Raw genomic sequence first — 19,617 nt, 5'->3', positions numbered from 1 at the left:
AGGGGGAGGAAGGTGGAATGGGGGGTGTGGAAGAAAGATGCGGTAGTTGAGGTGAGGAGAAGTGCCAAGGAAAGGAACGTGGCCATCAGACATATGAAAGTTGTCCTCTCTGTTGATGCCATCCAAACTTTCAGGCTTCGCTGCTCCCCTGTGCTAATGCTTTTGCATCTGTCCTCTTCTAGGAAGCTGCCACTGGTCCTGAGCACATTCACCAGTCTTGAGGGTCTGCTGTGCCACAGCTGGATGCTCATCCCTCCAAGAACCTGTTTTTTCTCTGCCTTTCAACAGCCTGCAATGCAGTCAGGAAGCAAAGGATACTAAGGTACATTAGCCAAACTGCCAGGTAAATCTGCTAGTTTCAAGGTTGATGCAGTGGTAAACTATACTGGGCCTACAGCTCTTTGAAAGTAAACACTCATTTACAGCAGAACCCTGAAATCCCATGGGTAAGTTGAGAGCCAGCTGCCGATGGCTTTTCACCCTTGTGTCTCCAGGAGCTGTTGCTCAATGAACAAGACTGTGGTGTTTGGTGTTGAACCGAGGGGTAACTGTGAGCAGCTACTTAAATAGCTCCAGCGATGTTTGGAGAAGGCTGTTCCCTGGCATTGCCTAGAGTCTGAGAATAAACATCTTGCCACAGGTGACCACCTGATCTGTGCATATGGGCCTAAAAAAAGCCAGTTTGTTAAGTTTAAACACCTCAAAATAAAGCTGAGCAGACACCAGACGCCAATAGCTGTGCCTGCTCCAGCACTCAGCTCAGCGCAAGATATAAAAAGCAGCATTGTACAGGGGCTTTGTAGTGGTGGAGTGCACGGCTGGGGCTCCTGTGGTGTTGCAGGGTGACCACATAATGCTCAGTCAGTCTGCAGGGCACTGCTGAGGTGACTGCGGGGCTTTAAATATAGGCATTAAATACCACATTGACGGAACGATGCAGAAGTGGTGAGGCCCATGAGGGGAGGGATGGAGAAACCCAGTGGCTTATTTTATTTAATGTTTTTTTGCAAATACAATGAATGTCTGCTTGGCAACCTGTGCCTGCAGGAGCATGGCCTCACTCTGTGCACTGGCTGAACCCCAGGGGCTTGTAGGGACAGCCCTGTCCTGCTCCAGGCTGCTGGCTCAGCCCAGGCCCTGGGAGCACACATGTACAGCAGGGCCACATGGCTGCGTGAGGACATATGGCTGCATGAGGCCTGAGCACCCAGGCATGTTTTCTGTGCCCAGCTGGAGCTTCTCCCCACCTTAAGCACAGGCTGGGACCAGCAACAGGGCTCAACTGCCTGCACTCCCTTCCCTGAGCTCTAGCAGGATCCTGAGGGCCAGTGCAGGGGCACAGCGGGATGTGATGCCTAAACCCAAACTGTGGGCACAGAGCAGGCTTGGCCCGCGTGCTTAGCTTGCTCACCACGCCTCCTTCAAAGGCTGCCCAACTGTTTGAGACAGCCGGTGATAGAGGGGATGGTGCTGAGACTGTTCAGCATCTGTGAGAGTTGAAAAGTTCATGGTGACAGCTGAGATAAAGGCAGCGCTGCTCCACACCCTGCCCTGCAGCACCCAGCCCTGTACAGCCCTGCAGCCTCACCCCTCTGCCAGGTCTCTGACTTCAAATTCACAGCTATGTATAAAGTCGGTGTGTAATTATTGCTTGTTAGGACAGGAAAGTAGAGTAGGTCCAGAAATAAGCTTGTGCTTTTCTGAATTAACCTTGAATTAACCCTGTGGCTTTTTAAGCATCCAGAGAAATGTCTGAATGCTGCCTGCCCACCCCATGGCTGTACACGGGCTCTGCTGCTTCCTCCTTCCGACAGGATGTGCCAGTGCCGTGGCCCTCCTCACCCACCACAAAGAGCTGCTTCCTCCTCAAATTTCCTCTCTCAGCACTTCTCCTCATTGCTCCCCACTGGTATCGTTCCAGTTATCTCTAACTTCAGCCTCGGTTTGCAGGTAGCAGTTAATGGTCTTAGAGAAGCACAGGGCTGGGGATTGTGCCTGGGTCACTTCTAGATTCTGGCATGGCATGGAGGACTTAAAGCTGTTTTGCAGGGAACTTAGGGACAACCAGCCCTGAGTCAAAAACTCAGTGAAGACCTCTGTTAGCTGGCACCCAGCGAAGCGTGGGGCAAGGCAGGCTGGGTTTTGATGGTCTGTGGGATAGGGAATACTGCAGGCGCTTTGCGAAACCCCACAGGAGGAGCAAGCAGCAGGGATGTGAGTATGGGAGAGGAATGAAGAGACGTGATGGATGCCGGTGAGCAATGTGTCCTGGCCACCTCGGGTCTGAGCCTGTGTGTGGGTGCCTGTAATGCAGCAGTGCTCATAAATGCATGAAAAAGCTGTAGGAACTCCCAGCTCTGTTTCTTGGGAATGGATATGTCAACCATCTGTAGTTTCAGGTATTCTGGGTTGTGGTTCCAGTTACCTGGGATCTCTGAAAGCCAGGGCAAGGAAAGTAACTTCCAAACAATCAATTTTGTGCTTGAATAGCAATCAGTGGATTTCCAAGGTGATGTATAAAGAAACAATTATTAATACCTAAAATATTGTTGCTTTCTTCATATGCTGCGGATGCTTTCAATGGAGCTTTGTATAACATTGCACCATGCAGGAGAACTGTGTGGCTGTCATCAGCTAAAATCAGTGCCATTAGAGGGCAGCTGGATCTCTAATTATAACTTCATAAAGCTATAATGAAAAACACGTCGATTGCCAAAACAGAATGACATTGAGTGGACATGCAGCAGCGAGCCCCATGTGCTAACACAGTCATTACCCCAGTATACCATTTAGCAGAACATCTTTTTTGCTGCTATTCCTGAGAGTAGAGGCCAGTGACAGTGCAGTCAGAGTATGAAAGCAGATCTGTCTCTCTTCTTGTTGACAGAGGCTCTCACATCTGTGAGTGTTCGTGATCTCTCAGAGCGGTGGCTCTAAATATCCACAACCAATGCCACATCCCTCTTTGAGGACTGTTTTTGAAATACTTGTCCAGACTTTTCTGTAAGGGGCAACAATTATCGGGGAAATAGCAACACAAAATTAGAAAAAAACAACCCATGGTAGAAAGAGTAAAAAAGTAAAATCTTCGCCTGCATGTAAGAGATTTGTCTTGCCCGTATGACCATGCTGCATCAAACCAAGCTCCTGTGAGTCCAGAGTTCATTTTCCTAACCTGGCTGCAGGCAGATACCTACAGCACGGTAATATAAGGGCATATACATCTTCAGATCTCCCCAAGTAATCTCTCTGCCTTTAATATTTTCAGTTCAGGTTATTTTGATGAGCTAGATGAGCCTGCTTGGTGATTCTCACTGTCTGTTTTTCACATCCTCGTTCATTCTACCCTTGAGCCCCTGGGAAACTTCTGTGTCCAGCAGGGCTAGAACTGCTGTATGAGGAATGGGCTCCTCTGATTTGCTCTGAACCTGGCTTTCAGGATCCTTGATTCTCTCTAGGCAGCCTTCCCCACACTCTCTGCAGCACTTACCCTTAGCAGGCTTTGGTGATCCTCTCCCCACTCCACCCCTTTCTGCCCTGGCTGAGAGGTCCCACCTGGCATGGACTCCCCACACAGAAGCTGTTGTATTGCTCTGTTACTCAGCTTTTCTTGGTCCTTTTGCATTTCTTCATAGTCAGCTCTTGCTATTGCAATATACTGCAGTAAGTGCTAATTGCCTTTAAAGCACTGGGCTGTGGCTGTTCTGATCCAGGAGCTGTTGGAGGTCCAGCTTAGCATTTTCCCTCAAGGGTAAGCAGCATCCAAGAGTCAGGCAGAATGGTTTCAGCATCACTCGTCTCAATTTAATTTACAGTCAGATGTAAATCAGCACTTTATTCCCATACACTAAAAAAAGCTTCTTGATCTCTGTACTTGATAAGGCTGTTTGCAGCCAGTCCTACACTAGTCACTACAAACCCCTTTTGCACCAAAGCAGTGTAAATGACTTTGTGACCACTAAGTATGTTAGATCCCACCAGGAAACTGTTCTCCTGTAACTTCAGCTGCAATAGAAAACTAACTCTGGGCTCTGCTAATATACGTGGTTGGGTTGTTAGTTCATTTCCTTCTCGCCCTGTAAGCTGCATCGACGCATGAAATATAAAGTGAAGAAAAAAGATTAGGATAGCATCTTTTCAAGAAATGATGAGCAAGCATCTTGACTTAGATGAAGACAGGAAGTTTTGTGGTTAGGCGCCCACTTAGGAGCTGCGGGACTCGGCTTGTTTCCAGCAATGAACAGATCTTTTGTATGAGCTTTGAGCCCCAGCTTCCTCGTTCAGGAATTCTGTAAAATAATTCAAGTGATTCATATTTCCTAAACTGATTTCTCTCTTCCTCCTGTAATCGTTTTAGCTGAGTAGGCTTGTTCTTCCTTTCTTGCAACAATTAGATTTAAATATGAGTCAGCGTGGAAGAATTCAGTAGCACAGGATGCACAAGCTGTTACTGAACATGCGTGCAGAATTACAGGTTCACTGTGGTAGTACAGTGCTGTTCACATACAAGATCGGCTTCATTCTTCTCAGCTGGCACAGATCTGTTCATCTTGAAAAAGCTGGGAACTCAGCAGATAATCACTGGGATGAGTTTTGTTTTCTTTCCTCTTGGGGAGGGATATGCAAAGCTGCTGTGATGTAGTGACTGGCATTCTGCTTCTGTTGTGTTACAGCTGCTTTCTGAGGAGTTTGACCATTCAACCTTTCATCCATGTGAAGAGTGAATAATGTGCCTCTAACACATCTCTGGACCTCTCATTTCTTCCCAGGAAACTTAATTACTAGCACACACACACACATGGTAACCCCTGTTGCATTTCTTCCTGACGTATTCACTGAAGGATATGATTCAGAGGTGGCCTCTTGTTGCGGACAAGATGGCACTTTTAGCTTTCACAACCACCAGTCAAGGGTAATATTTGGCACGTACGTTGTGTTTCCAGCAAAAAGCCCTTGCTACTTTACACCATAGCTTACCCTGTTCTTCCCCTTCACCCAACGTGCCCATTTCTCACCATGCTTTGCAGGGCAGGGCAGTTGCTGACGATGACTTTGGGTCCTGCTGGGACTGATGAGTCCCTTAGCAGCTGTTGGCACCATGTATTCAATCCTTCCACACCAGCACATTGTGTTAGTGACAGAACAGATAAATTAATAAAGCCCTGAGTTCCACCACTGAAGATGCCTCCTTTCAGTAGCTCAGTCTGGCTGCGCTTTTACGGAACCAAAGATCCTGGCTGCATTAGTTACTTTGCAGAAAACAACCAAACAAACCAGAAATTCCATAGCTTGTGCTATGAGATGGAAAGTCCTGGAAGGGTCAGTGGGGTGGGGGCAGCGTGACTCTCCTAGCACAGCAGAGCGTGCTTGCTGGCAGCACACACAGTCATGCTCTGCTCACTGAGCCCACAGCTGCTCACGTGCCAGCTGTGAAGGCTGTCGCTCCTTCTGGTCATGGGAGAAGCATATGGGTGTCTCGGTGAGACAGCTGCCAGGCGTGAGGGCAGACCACTTCAGCGAGTGCTTCGTCCCATGGCCAGGGAGCGTTCTGTTCCCAGGTAGGAGACACTGATTGCAGCTGGTGTTTCCTGTGGCACTGTGACTGTCTTCGCAGGAGTGTGCTGTAGCACTTCATGCAACATGGGACAAGCGATAGGAAATCAGAAGGTCAGTGAGGCACATTCGGTGATTGTCACTAAACCGTTTTTGGGGAAGCAGTTTTGGTCCAGCATTGACTCCCTGTGCTTTGGAGTCATTCTTTGCAGCTTGGCAGTGCGGGCAGGTAGAGCAGGTAGTGCATGTATTGTGTATGTCCCTTTGGCATTCCACAGCTGAAACTCACATCAAATGGGGAAACAGAGACTCACAAGAAAGTAACAGGGCAGAAAGCAAAAGGAGGGCTCAGATCCTGGCAGAGCTTTGACTTGGAATTTAGCAGATTCCATACTTTACGTGTTGGAGAACTTCAGCTTTTCACACTTTATGAATACCGGTCAGTGGTCTTGATCTATCCCATTTTGGCCATCGTATCTCCTCTATCGTATCAGTTTCCGTTACGGAAAATCAAACGTCTGATTTTTCTGCCTTTCCTCTCTCATTAGTAGTGACAAGGCCAGTTTCTGAGAGGTGTCATGATGTTGATGTTGGAAAGAGCTGTGAAGCAGCCTGTCTAGCAAAGTCTCAAACAAAAGAAAACATCACTGTGCAGAGCACTGTAAAGCCTTTGAAAATTAAAATAACAAGGTGGACCCTTGTTTTTTGTTACTATGTGAGATTCAGAACCTCTGCTGAGCAGCATTTTCATCCAAATATCCCGCACCAGCTGCAATCCTTCATTCATATAAGACAAGGGTTTCTCTCCCATTCCTGGACTCCTTCACCTCAGTATCAGCAGAATTTCTTCAGCACGATAGTTAACAGCTGACACATTCCTGCCACACCTTTCCAGCACACTCATCTGCATTCCTTGCTCAGCTCCAAGACATGCCCTGTCCATGTAGCTGCACTCTTGGAGCTCACGTTTGCCGTCTTTTTTGCTCCTGTGGCACCAAGCAGTCCTACAGAGTGCTTCTGGGTTACAGGAATGATGGGCTTACACCACAGTCTCAAAAGCCAGGTGATCCTGTTCTTCCAAGAGCAGCTTGAGGGTACATTATCCCATCCCCTGCACAGTAATTTAAGTATCTTACAACTCATTTAAAGAAAATAATATGCTGGAAGTGTCCGATCTGTAAAACCTCTGGACCTTACTACACATGTAACATAAGCTAATGTTCTTCCCTTAATGCATTTTTAGCTCAGATCTGCAACCGCAGCTTTCTTCCACTCTTTCTTTTCTCTGTTTATAAAGATTTTTCTACCATCTCCTGTGTTAACTGCCTCCAGTTTCCAGTTGGTGTTCATGTTTCAAGCTCCCAAAGTTTCTCTGGCAGACAGCTCTATCTTCAAGACAGTCCTGGGCAGATTGGATGGAACAACGCCTGAGGCCACGGCACCTCACCGTGCTCTGGGGCTGGACCTGGGCACACACAGGCTGTCCAGAAAGTTATTTCCCCTTTCGCACTTCTCGCTTTCCTTGTGCAGAATGGCAAATCCAAACCTCAGAGCTGCGTAACTCCCGCCGGCACTTCATTTGTAGCCTAGAGAAAAAAATCTCAAGCCTCTTATTTTCATACAAGTGGGAACCAGTACTGGCTGGCGACTGGCTGGCCTTGGTCAAGGGCAAAGGAAATTGTTAATCTGTCACTACCTTGAAACACAAATCTGTTTGCTTCTCACTGGAGCAAGGGAAAGATCCCAGTCCTTGACTAATAGTAAAACATACAGCTCAGGATGATTTATTTTCTCCTTCTTCTGTTCTAGTCTCTTATTTAGTGTTTTACTTTTTAGTTTAGTCCTTTATTTTTATGGTTTACCTGGCATTAGTTGCTTTTCAAAACAGTTTATTCTGTTCATTAAACAGAATAATTAACCAATGACAAAGCATTTACATTGTAATTAAAATAATATTCTGTTCTGGAAAAGATCTAAGAAGTGATACCTCAAAAAGGACTTGATGTATTTGTATGGTAGGGATGTACCTGAGCTCTGGTGGGACAAGGCAGCCCACTGGTCATCCTTGCTTCCTTCCGGTCACCTTCCTGACACATGGATCTGCAGGTCAGTAGAGAGGAGAATCATGGCAGATAATGCATATATTTGGGGAGCCTGATTATAATAACTAAATAAAAATCCACAAAGTGACAAAGCCGAGTAAATAATCAGTGAAGATCATAGAACCGTGGAATCACCAAGGTTGGAAAAGACCTCCAAGCTCACCCATCCCACCATCCCTCACCACCAGTGCTTCCCCACTGAATGTGTCCCTCAGCACCTCAGCTGAACTCTCCCCCAGCACCTGCAGGGACAGTGACTGTACCACTCCCCGGGCAGCCCTCCCGTGTCTGACCAAAGGTGCGGTGGCACTGAAGGAGCGCTGGTAAATGTGCACGGCAGGTACCCTGCAACCCTTTCAGAAGGAAGAGAAGGGTTTGGGGGATGATCTAGTGGTGGGAGATGGCTTTTCTCCAGGACAGATCACAATCTGTGCCTGCTTTGAGGCTGTGGGCTTCTCTTCCTAATTCACTGTAACGCTGTTTTGACTGAGGAGACTGACACACCTTTGACAGATCTCTGATTACAGCAGGAACTTTTCTGACTGCACACCAGTGCAAGGTTTTTTGCTTTTTGTTTCCTACACTGAGCTTTGCAGTCTTGTGTCCGTACTGTATCAACGTACACAAAACTGAACTTCAAAAGTGCCTGGGCTGTTTTCATTACAAAGCAATCCATCCTTCAGGTATTTTTGCTAGCAGCAGTCCCCAGAATGCAGTCCCTAATATGGGAACGTGCTCCCCACTGATGTGCCAACCACAAGTTCATGTCTTTGACTTACTGAAAATGAAGCCGTGATTATTCATGCAGTTCCCAACGAGTCACTCCACACCCTGGAATTACTTCTGACAGATGTAAAATGCCGTCTGCTGAATTCCTGCTCCAAAGAGCCTTTTGCACGACCGGTTTATCAGTGAATGCAAGCAGACTCATGATTTGCAGTGCTTCATCACTGTGGCATGTGTAACACTAAACATGATGACTAGGGAAACCAGACCCACCTACTTTTTTCTATAGGCTCACAGCCCCCAGAATCTCAGCAGCCTCACGGGAGGAGCTCACTCAGCAAAGTGTGTGTGCGGGGAGACCCGATGTGAGCTGCATCAAATCCTGTGGGTCTGAATGTAACTATGTGAGAGAGCTGATCAGCTGAGGATGTATGAACTCACTGGCAGGGAAGATGGACCAATGAAAACATGAGGTGGAGACCAATAACCAACAAAATACGGACCAGTTCTGGCCCTTTTCACTTTCTTGCTTTCTCTTTGCTGCAAAGAATGTGCTTACCTCTGGCTGAACACTCAGCTCTGCTGCAGGTAGTGCGTGCTCTCTGCCCTTGCACGTGAGCAGCGACACAAGTCACTTCAAGCTGAGCTAGAACAGAGCTCTGCTCCCTGCCTGCCCCTCTGACCTCCTAGAGCTGTTAGTGCTCTCTGCTGCGTTTACCACAAGCACCTGAGCACACCTCTCAGTAATGCTTAGAAGGCAGGCACGGGCTGCTCCCCAGAGCTCTGCAGCTTCTTCCTGAAACAAGGGATCCCCAGGCTGTGCCATAGGGGTTTTCACAGTCATTCCTGCCACAAAGTAAAGATCTCTCAGGGGCTCCAGCCCAGGGTGACCTTCTCTGATCAAAACCTCCTCCAGCATAATGCAGCAGCCGCAAAGCGTACTGACCTGCTGCTCTCCATTACAAAACAGGAACATGGGAACACGGCGTGGTAACACAGTGTCTAACTGTGAGCTGACAGTAACACCAGGAGTGTTGGTGTGGTTGGATGTAAGCACCATCCGGTATGTGCTGCTGTGTGTGGCATGGAATGGCACAGGACTTGGCTAAAGGGAGCTGTGCTGAACAGTGGAGTGCTCACCAGAGGAACAGACCACAGAGGAACCTCTGTTGCCAGACCCGCTGTCAGTGAAAGGACTGATGAGCTTTTGCAGGTGGCTGCCATCATTGTGATGTCACCCTCTGGTAGTTGGCCATAATGGGAGACTGAGGACTTGGCCTCTGCACGGTGAGATTTCCAGAGTGAGATTTCAAGATGTGATTCTATTTCTTTTTCTACCTCTGGAAATGTGTCATTGCAAAGCAAACCAGCTGCACCAAAAGCTGGGCCAGGCAGTCATTTCTAGCAGTGACAACACCGATTATTGACCTGGCTAATTCGGAACAGCAGCACCACGGCTTGTTAGAGCTCACAGCTGTGCAGTCTGTGTTTCCATGCAGGGGACGTCACCCTTCTTGTAACTCAGGGAACTGTTGTGATAACATTTTGTGCAAACCCGGATCATTTTTGTCAGACTTGATTTGTTTCTGCCATGTTTCCCAGCTAATTCAATGTTATGCATCTCAAGTAACTGCAGTGGGAACACGACCAAACCTTTTTGTTTGCCCCCAGATTCTTTGCCTCCCTTTCTAAGCAGGAGGGCTCGTTCCCCCTCTTCGCACTGGTCAGCCCTGGGCCTGTTAGAGCCCTGCCCTTGTCATGGGCACAGAGCGCCATGCCACAAGTTTTGCAGGAATACAGAGTCTTTTTCTTCCTCTTCTAAGAAGGATCTGTGCTTGAATAAGCAAACAAAACTGGGACCTGATTTTGCATCCCTCTGGTCCCAGAGCTGTCCTTACTGGAGTCAATAACTCTGCTCATGTGAATATATGATGTGGTATAAGAACCCTCAGCTATTCATTCTTAAAGGAGAAAGGTTATTTTTGCAAGTCACCTATTTCTGAATTTTGCTACATATACTAATTTATATAATGGATCTATGAATTCTTTGAAATAAATGTGATGAAGGGGAAATGATCGGGTCTCACGAAAGTAGTTCAGAAATGCTCAGGTTTTGTTTATTTTACATGGTTTAATCTTCTCTGGCCATATTTTCACTGACTGCTTTCCACAGTAACCATTCAAAATAACCTTTGTTTGTCAGGATATTCCACATTGCTAGAAGGCACCAAAAATGTCAAACATGGGAACAGAGAACAGTTTTTTTTCTCACTGCTACAGCCCAGTACAGATCTGCACCACCAGACTTCTTGTATGGCTACTGAGCTCAAAGTCAGCTCCAATAGTTCACAGCACAGCACAAGGATATTCTGTAGAGGTACAGAAGTATCCCTCGTGAATCCACAGCACACAAATGTTCTGACCTCGCAGCGTTTTCTCACTGTATTTTCAGTATGTGCTTCCTTGTGTTTCAAAGGCATTGGAAAATGTAATGTTTTGGTTTAAGAGTCTGGTTCAGAGTGAGATAATAATCCACAGCTGTAATGGACGAGCCTCACCGTGCTGTGCCCATTCTGAATTATCCTCACTGGAGTTTCTCCTTAAACCGTGAGCTACCTCTGCTCTGCTCCCCACATTTCTCAGTCACTGCAGACAGAACTGGGTCGGTGAAGTGGTTCTTATGGAAACACACAAGAGCCATTGGAGCAGAAAAAACCTTTTCTTCCCTCGAGCTGCACCCAAATGCTTTTATGAAGTTTGTTTTTCTGTAACAGGTTATTTTATTTACTGTGGCTGAAATAATGCCAGTGAAAGATTTCTATTTAAACACGATGTGTTTACACTTTCTGTTTGCTTGTTTGCTGGGGAAGCTTTTTACCCAGCCTCACCGGAGGGAGGAAACTGATGTAAAGAAAATCCAGAGCAAGATACTGTTTAAACTGGAATAAGTTCAGACATGGGGGGGTGCACAGTGTCAGCACAGTGTCAGCACACTGCTGCCTGCGCTGAGTCAGAGCCTGAGTGGAGCACAGTGCTGCTTGGCTGCTGGGGGTGCACAGCCCTCCTGTTCAGCAGCCCAGGCATGGAGCCACCACGGCTCGCTCGTGCAAAAGTCGTACAGCATGAGTGACCTTCCCATGCAGCTCCTGGCTTCGTGCCGCCCGCAGCACCCTCTGCACACCAGCAGCAGGGAGCTCTCCCTGTCACATTCTTGGTGGGACATTAGGTATTGGAATTAATATGATGAATTATGTTAATTAATAGGATGACTAGGGAGACTTAATCTTCTCACACAGTGCTGGTGTTTACTGTCAAAGATTCCGCACCTGAATGTGCCTACCCTATGTTCTGCTGAAGGTTTCCTTGGAGCATGCAGGAATCTCAGCACCCTGCTCTGTGCTACTGCACTGCAGGCAACTGCACTTACACAAGCTGAGCTTACAGACAACTGCACTTACACAAGCTGAGCTACTTCTGCCTTTCAGGGCCAGCTGATGCTTCCTGAACACCCAGTTCTGTAGCAGAAAGGATGTATGAGTAGAAGTTAACGCCAGCTTCAAACTGTTCTAGGTTGCAGTAGCAATTGCTATGTATGGACAGCTCATTCAGCCACATACTGCTCATACATAGATGCACACATTCTCATGGCCCTAAGCAGGGAATGAGGGCCATTGGCCACCCTTGGGCCATCCCTTGGGCCATGGTCAGCTCACCTGAGGAGCTTTTACTCCTGGCGCAATGGTGGTGTCTCATAAGACCGCTCACTGCCAACACCTGCACTGTGTGAGGCATTGTAAAGGTGAAGCGCAATGCTCCATTCCCAAGTGGAACAAATACGAGCATCTGCCAAGCTCTGCGTATGCATGAGGTCATTGAGGTTACATTCCTGCAGGTCAGAAAACACAACCAGCATGATCTCACCCTCATGCCAGTTTCTCCACATTGCAGAGTTACCACAAGGCCTGACGACACGCTGCTGCTGCGCCGGGCAGGACGGGACCGTGGGCTTGTCTGCACTGTTGGAAAACAAGCAGCCGGGAGCAGGCAGGCACAAGCAACCTGCAGGTAAGAATGCAGCACAGTCACTCTGGTTTTTCCACAGCATGAAACAGCCGAGCTCATAGCACGCACCACCCAAACGTCCCTAAATCTCTGCTCTGCACTGCACTTTTACCACGATCATTCATGCTCCTTTGTAAAACCATGCCTTATTTATCAGAGCTTTGTGACCACATTTCTGCAGTGTCTGCTGCCCAGTTGGAAAAGAGGTGTGCAGTCCTAGGGACCACAGAGGGAGATGGGAGCAGCACAGTGGAAGGCAGCTATACAAAACCCCACAGAGGAATCGCATTTTCCAGCTCCTCATTTGTTATCCTATGTGGTAACGTATTAATTCCTTCACTAAACTCTTTTGATTATTTTTATTACCCTCCTGATGTCACTCTGAATATTACTGTTATCCTTATAAATACACAAACCCCTTTCTGAAGAATTTTAGCCATCCAACCAACACGCCCTGTGACCTTGATGTCAGTACACTCAGTTCATCAGTTGAATTGAAAATAATTGAACTTTGGATGAAAAGTCCACTAGGTATCCCTAAGGCTTATACATTTGGTATGGTTTAAGGAGTAAGGTGTAAGTACATGTACATAAAATGAATATCATTCTAACGGGTTTTGTGTTTTCTTAGATGTTACTTGACAATTTTGGCAGTACACCTCCATGCAAAAAACAAAGGTGTGTTTTATAAACACATGCCAGGTTAAAGAGACCCAGCACTTGCCTCAGCTGATTAATCAGAGGTTCAGGCTGTGATTACCAATTTCCCATACACACCTGCAAGGCATCCACTGTACTGTATGGGTCTGCTGGGGGCAGGAGTGGCAGCAGACAAGAGGGCGTGCAAAATGGGCCCCAGCTGCAGTGTTTGACTGCCTGGAAATAGGAATGCGTCCATTCTCCTGCAGTTTAATGCAAAAACTCCTGATCCTCAAGAATACCAGCTGTGAGTTGATGTCAGTGAATAGCAAATATTCCCCTGACATCAATCCAGATCATGTTTCAATGCAGAAGGATTGTCTTCAAATAGACTGCCACTGGTTCTATGTTTAGGACCTACTTTCCATGCTTGCTGATAGTGTCCTGCTTCTTTCCAAAGCTACATATTCCCCATGTCTTGGCTAGCTTTGGGCCCAGCCCCGTAAGTCACACTCCTGTGAATAAGCCTTATCCATGAATGCAGTGAGTCTCATGTCATGACAAAAAGCTCTAATGAAATGATGTTCTACGAGCACAATGAAAAGCCAAACCAATGAGTACTCAGCTAAGACAGCTGCACGATAAGCAACTTTTTTACATTTATTGCCAAGCCCTAAGACCCCCAAAATAACCACATGCTGAGTCACCATCATGAAGAAGCCAGTTTCTGAAGATCTACATAGATAATATGGTTATTGTTTTCAATACATACATCCTGAATAGGGCTCTGGAAATTGGAACCGTGAAAATAATTATGGTGATGATAAATTTAAAATGCTATCCAGACGAGAAGCTGAGGAAATCTCTAGAGAGATCTTTTGGTGGACTTCATAAATCTTAACACCATTTTTAATTAAGTATTAGTTATTTCATAATCCACATTGCTTATTTAGCAACTGCTTTGGTATTGTGTATGTTATCCTGGCAACATACATTTTTTCCTTAGGCCAGTATCACAAAACTCCATTTGGATCATCTGTCATCCCCAATCTGCCTACGTTGTTATTCTATAGCTGCAGATCTCAAAATGATGAACAATGCTGGATATTCATCAACCTTATTTCAAAAATGGAGTTACTATGATGTAATGAGATTAAGAAATTTGCTTGATGCCATTAAATGAATTAGTAGCCATACAAAGATGAGAAAACATTTCCCTATTCCTGGCACTGCTCGTAATCCACTGGACACAAAGGCCCGAACCACTTCTTACTGCCATTCGCTGCTGCAGCAAATCGGTGCACTGAAGGAGGCATTAATTCACTCTTCAGGGCTTTTTTAAGAAACTTTTATATGACTAAAAGAGAACTTCAGATACTTCAAAGAAGAGAGAATGATGGCACTGTCATGGCACTTCGGGGACTGAAATTCAGTCTGCAAAAGCTCATACAAATTCAAAACAAGGAGGATGATATTTATGCAGAACTGATGCTCTGTGCATATAGAAGTGTGGGTTTTGGCAGAGCTTGTGAGCTTCAGGAAGCCATTGAAGGGAATAAAATACAAATACACAGCCATGACATTTTATGATGTTTCCTTTCTTAGGCCTTTTTGGAGGTTATCAAATCCTTGGTGGGTATTTGGCGTATGGTTAAGTAAACTCATGAGGAAAAATGTAAAGGAAACTGAAGCAACCAATTATGCACATTCTGTAGTTTTTGTAGTTATCTGCTGGGGACTTCTCAGGTCCTTTGCGTTACCAAAAGCAAGTTTTGCAGTCAGAATGTACAGTCTCCTTATGATTTCCACATAATAGTGCTGTTGTTCCAGATGGATATCAATCCAATTAAGAGCAAAGAAGATTTGAGCTATATTCAGTGGATTTGGAATTACCATTGACACCAAATTTCTTTGCCTCTGGTGTTTTTTTTCTGCACCTACAAGGCGCTATGTTAAATTATTAAAAAACTCTTATAAATATAAATATGGAGGAAAACACTGCTCGATTGTTCTCTTCTTCTTGTTTTAGAACCTTTGAAAATAAGCTTATAATTCTAACACATCATTAATGTCCATCCTTCCAAGATATTCTGGAAATTTCTCTTTGCAACACAACATGGAGGAGGCTGAGGATAAGTGGCTGCAAGTTTACACTTTGTAAGAGATGTGATGTGAGCTTGTAATTCAGGTTCTGTGTCATCTGTGGGAAAAACCATAGAATGCTCATCTCTCCTCGTTGCACACACCCAGATGTGGTATCAGATTCTGATCTCTTTAATCATTAGAACTTTTCGTTATTATTTGAATCAGCATGCTGTCTGGGGAGATTGATTGCAGAACAGAGTGTTACTATGCTGTGTTCCCATCTCCTTCTGCTCTGCTCTGGTAAATGCCTGAGAGACTGGCTTCGGTTATTATGTGATATTCCGTGTAAACCTGACTTCATAAGTAGATGCAGGACTCTCTGGCAGTCATGCTCCAGAAAAAGGGGACAGACTCATTAACAGGATCTGTTGTGACAGGACAAGGGGAAATGGCTTTAGACTGAAAAAGGGCAGATTTAGATTGGATATGAGGAAGAAGTTTTTATAATATGGGTGGCGGGGCACTGGCACAGGTTGCCCAGAGGGGAGTGGGTACCCCATCCCTGCAGATGGCCAAGGTCAGGGCACCTGATGGAGCTGTGGGTGACCTCATTCACTGCAGGGGAGTTGAACTAGATGATGTTTAAGTGTCTCTTCCAACTCAAATGATTCTATGATTACAGGGTCATATAATCCATCCATCCACTATCCGGTACAGAAAAGGTATTCTGACTTTTGTAAAAAGTTTCAGTTGGTGCAGAATGTGAATTTTGTGTAACATGTTTGTGGGAAAGAGAAAAAAAAAGGGCCAGGAAACCAATTGTGGCTTATCAGTGTCCCATATGACACAGCAGCAATACATCTGTCAAAAATTACTCAGAACCTAAATATGTAGAAGTTCCCACACACCTTTATTTATCTAGCCCTAATCTTTGCTCTTGAATGTGTGCTTACCAAAGAAAAAGGGGAAGAAAAGGCATTGTGTGTATTTAAGCGAAATGTGAGGGGCACACACACACTGGTTCACCTTTGAACCTGCGTATCTCCCATATTTCAACCCCAAGTATTGGCTCAGCTTGAGATCCAGAGCACAGATACCAGCACACCAAGCAACCAGGACTTCCTGGGGAGCTGGTTTAAATAGGCTGTCTGCTTTTATTATTGCAGAGTTGCAACTGCTTTAATGTCCACTGTAACGGCCCTCTCACCTTAGAAAATCTTTCTACTCCACGTGGAACTCCTTACTCCTGTGCTACAGGTATGACATGCAGACATGCACTGTAGGAACTCAGTGCTGCCAACTGTTCTATGACTGTGTGGGTTATTTAAAGTCCCTGACTGGCTCTTTGGAACCTCTGTACATTTTCTTAGATAACATCCAGTGTTAATGAAAAAAAAAAAAACAATGCCCAGCCATTATTTGTGCTGTTAACGAGAGATAATAGATACATTCTTGCCAGATAGAAAGATTAGAAAGGCATACAGAATTTATCAAAGAGATGTCCATTTTTGCCACTACTGACATCCGTCTTTACTCAAAATGAATTAGAAATGTAGGAGGGAATATGCTGCTGAACTCCAGAAAACCATTCACGTTGCACTTTTAATTAGGTTAAATGGAACCTGATCCAGATTCCCCTTTGTTGTTAGACTGGAATGCTGAAAATGCTGTAATCTACTTATACATCAAATGGAAAAAGTTTTCTGTTTCTTTAAATTTCATTACATTACCACGTGTTAACTAAATATCCATTGTTTACAGACTGTTTCATGTTCAGACGGAGAAAGACACACCATCTCAATTTATTTATCACAAGGCCAGGATTTAGTTACTGTCTTTTAAACTAAATACCAAAACCAGCTCTACTCCATTTACAACCATCAAGATTGGTCATGAAATCTTGAGAAGAAAGTTTCTACCATTATCAGGTCAGACAATAAAGAGCAAGAGAGGAAAGGATTGCAGCCTCAGCTGGTCATAGGAATACCTCTATAGATTTTGTAAGTTACAACAGAAGGAGATTTGGGATGATGGGATGTTCACCTCTACATGCTGAGTGGGTGCAGTGCCACATTCCCCTTCCTGGGAAACTTTGGAACAACGAGCAGTTTAATTTCAGTCCTGGATTTTGAGTGTGTCATGTATGACAGAGATGTTCTGAAATACTTGGTTGCTTGTCCATGTATTTATAGTTGCTTATTACCAAAGATCCTGAGGGACAGAGTTGTCTTAGGAGTGGGTAAAAACAGGAATACAGAAGAAACAACCGAGAAACAGATGTTGCCTTCCCTGAAAGTGTCCCAGTGCATGGGAATTGCTTCATAATCACTTCAAAATAGATGGTTTTTAGCATCAACAGCACGTTGCAGTTCCAAACTGGATTTGCTGATCAGGTTTGACTTCGACTTTCTACCTCAAAACCACAAATTATTCAAAACACAGCAAAAAGCAAGGCTGAGAACAATGTAAATGAGAGCAGCTAAATCAAACAGAGGAAAACCTCACAGGGGCTTTCACAGCCCATAGTTAACTTCCTATTAACAAACAACCCCAGACTGTCCCATGAAACAGCACTTTTCAGGCAACTGTTCCAGATTACGCTATAATTTGCCTCAATGATTTACACAACGCTGTAGGTGTGTGCGGTGCTCTTTGGCACAGTGAACTGAACAGAGGAAAAGTCCTTCCCCTGGCTGCTCCCCGCCTGCCAGCACGTCACGTGCAGCACCAGGCAGGATGGAAAAAGTAAACGTACCTGGCTGCTAATCTGTGCAAATATTCATGCCACTTTTTGACATGATTTATTTAAGTAAAACACAGCTCTCATTGGCATTCACTGGTTTTGTGATGGAGTTGAAAGGAGTCAGGGTTGCGCTAACAACTGATGAGATTTCATAACATTGATGTGTTTCCATTTGCAATTGAAATGTGTTTCCACGTGTGTAAAGGCTTCCATCTGCTCTCTGTAGTTGGCCAGACTTTTTTTGTTGTATTAGTTGTTGTATTTAGTGCCTGCTATTTTCTATGGAGAAGACAATGAACACTGCAAGGACAAAAAAAGAATAATTTTGTTAGGGTCAGGAAAAGGAAATTTCCATTTAAGACTTTAAGAAGAGCCTGAAGCCAAATACTGCAACTACTGTTCACTGGTTCTCTTGATAGTTAGTGGCTTTTATAAATGCAAAAATCCTACTTACTTATTCAAGTAACTCACTTGCCCTTCCCTACGCCCTTCTTCCCTCCAGCAGACTGTAACCTGGAATTTGTCTTCCAGCTCTTGCAGTCAAAGTATTGCAGGTGAAATTCAAAAGGAGTTGAAATCCAAATTACAATGAAATCCAAATTACAATTGCATCTCAGCACAGTCTGGGATTGTTTGTGGTAATTAAGATGAGTTCTGAAAGCAAGAATTTGGAAGTAAGTCTTGCAGCCTAATGTTACTGGCTTAATGAACTGTAAAACACACAGTTTACACTGAAATAAAGGATTTTCTGATGTTTTTGAATTTGAGATGCTAACTCAGAATCTTGATAAGAAGCTGTGAGAAATGGAGTGCACCCTTAGAATACTAAAGGTCGTACTGCAGGAAAACACCAGCCCAGGTGTAAGGCTGAGGTTAAAAAATGGGTCCCCTGAACTTTTCCTACTGTGACTGCGACAAAACCAGTCCTTCATTACTAGTGCAAATGCCCTGTTAGGTCACACTGCTGCCCCAGCAATCTTCAGCAATAATTACCCACTGTTATTAAGGGCTAAGAAATGTGAACCCATCAACTCCGTATACCAATAAACTGTCTGACTCCCTCTGGTAATTCCTACGGCTTTCTCATAACAGTATTGTATCTCAGTGTTAGCACTGGGGATCTTCAAAATTCTGACTTTACATGTACCCCTATGAATGTGCTTATTTCTTTTCATACACTCACGCACAGATCTGAGAGTGCGAATGTCTGTGTGGCCTCTGACTCTATGGCAGAGGAACTTGATTTTTGGTCTCTGTTGTCTAAGAAAGCATTGCTGAGTCATGTGAAAGATCTGTGCCTTTTGCGTGACAGGTACATGACACTTAAATGGCAACACATGTAAATTCACCTGCAGCCTCCCATGTATATTATATTATACTATATCGTAATGTATTATATTATATTATACTATACTATATTATATTATGTATCATTAGCCTTCTCATTGCTGCTGAAGTGACGGTCTCATTGAGATGTTCCACAGTAGAAGTGGAATCAGACCGTGGAGCACTACACAGACCTGTAATCCAGCACAGGGACACTGACCCACGCTGCACTGCCCTCCCCACCACTTGCTAAACCCACCCCTGGCAGATCTCAGCACAGCAGGATCATGGCACATACACACAGAAAATATCATAGTTGACACTCACATAAACTCAAATAGAAATCACGTGGGAATTTCTTTTAATGAACAGCAGCAGATG

The 19,617-nt window shown here is 45.0% G+C and overlaps 1 protein-coding gene across 11 annotated transcripts; it reads left to right on the top strand.

Annotated features, from left to right (window-relative positions):
• Nucleotides 1-205: 205 nt before the first annotated feature.
• Nucleotides 206-17,165, top strand: LOC107318389 (uncharacterized). Of its 11 annotated transcripts, none has more exons than XM_085513483.1 (4): nt 5,332-5,558; nt 12,330-12,446; nt 12,601-12,762; nt 16,929-17,165. In XM_085513483.1, exons 1-4 carry the CDS (start codon nt 5,468-5,470, stop codon nt 17,012-17,014), a joined length of 456 nt encoding a protein of 151 aa, XP_085369609.1. In that variant the 5' UTR covers nt 5,332-5,467; the 3' UTR covers nt 17,015-17,165. The 11 variants fall into 11 exon arrangements, 8 of the variants coding, with proteins under 8 accessions (XP_085369609.1, XP_085369613.1, XP_085369608.1 ...); XM_085513487.1 differs by having other exon boundaries at nt 12,625-12,762; nt 16,929-17,047; XM_085513482.1 differs by lacking the exon at nt 16,929-17,165 and adding an exon at nt 14,089-14,421.
• Nucleotides 17,166-19,617: the final 2,452 nt, after the last annotated feature.

This window comes from Coturnix japonica, chromosome 12 (genome assembly GCF_054131305.1).
Source record: "Coturnix japonica strain WE chromosome 12, WE-NBRP24, whole genome shotgun sequence".
Taxonomy (NCBI): domain Eukaryota; kingdom Metazoa; phylum Chordata; class Aves; order Galliformes; family Phasianidae; genus Coturnix; species Coturnix japonica.
The sequence above is the reverse complement of the archived record's forward strand: the minus strand, read 5'-3'. Positions and strand labels throughout refer to the sequence as shown.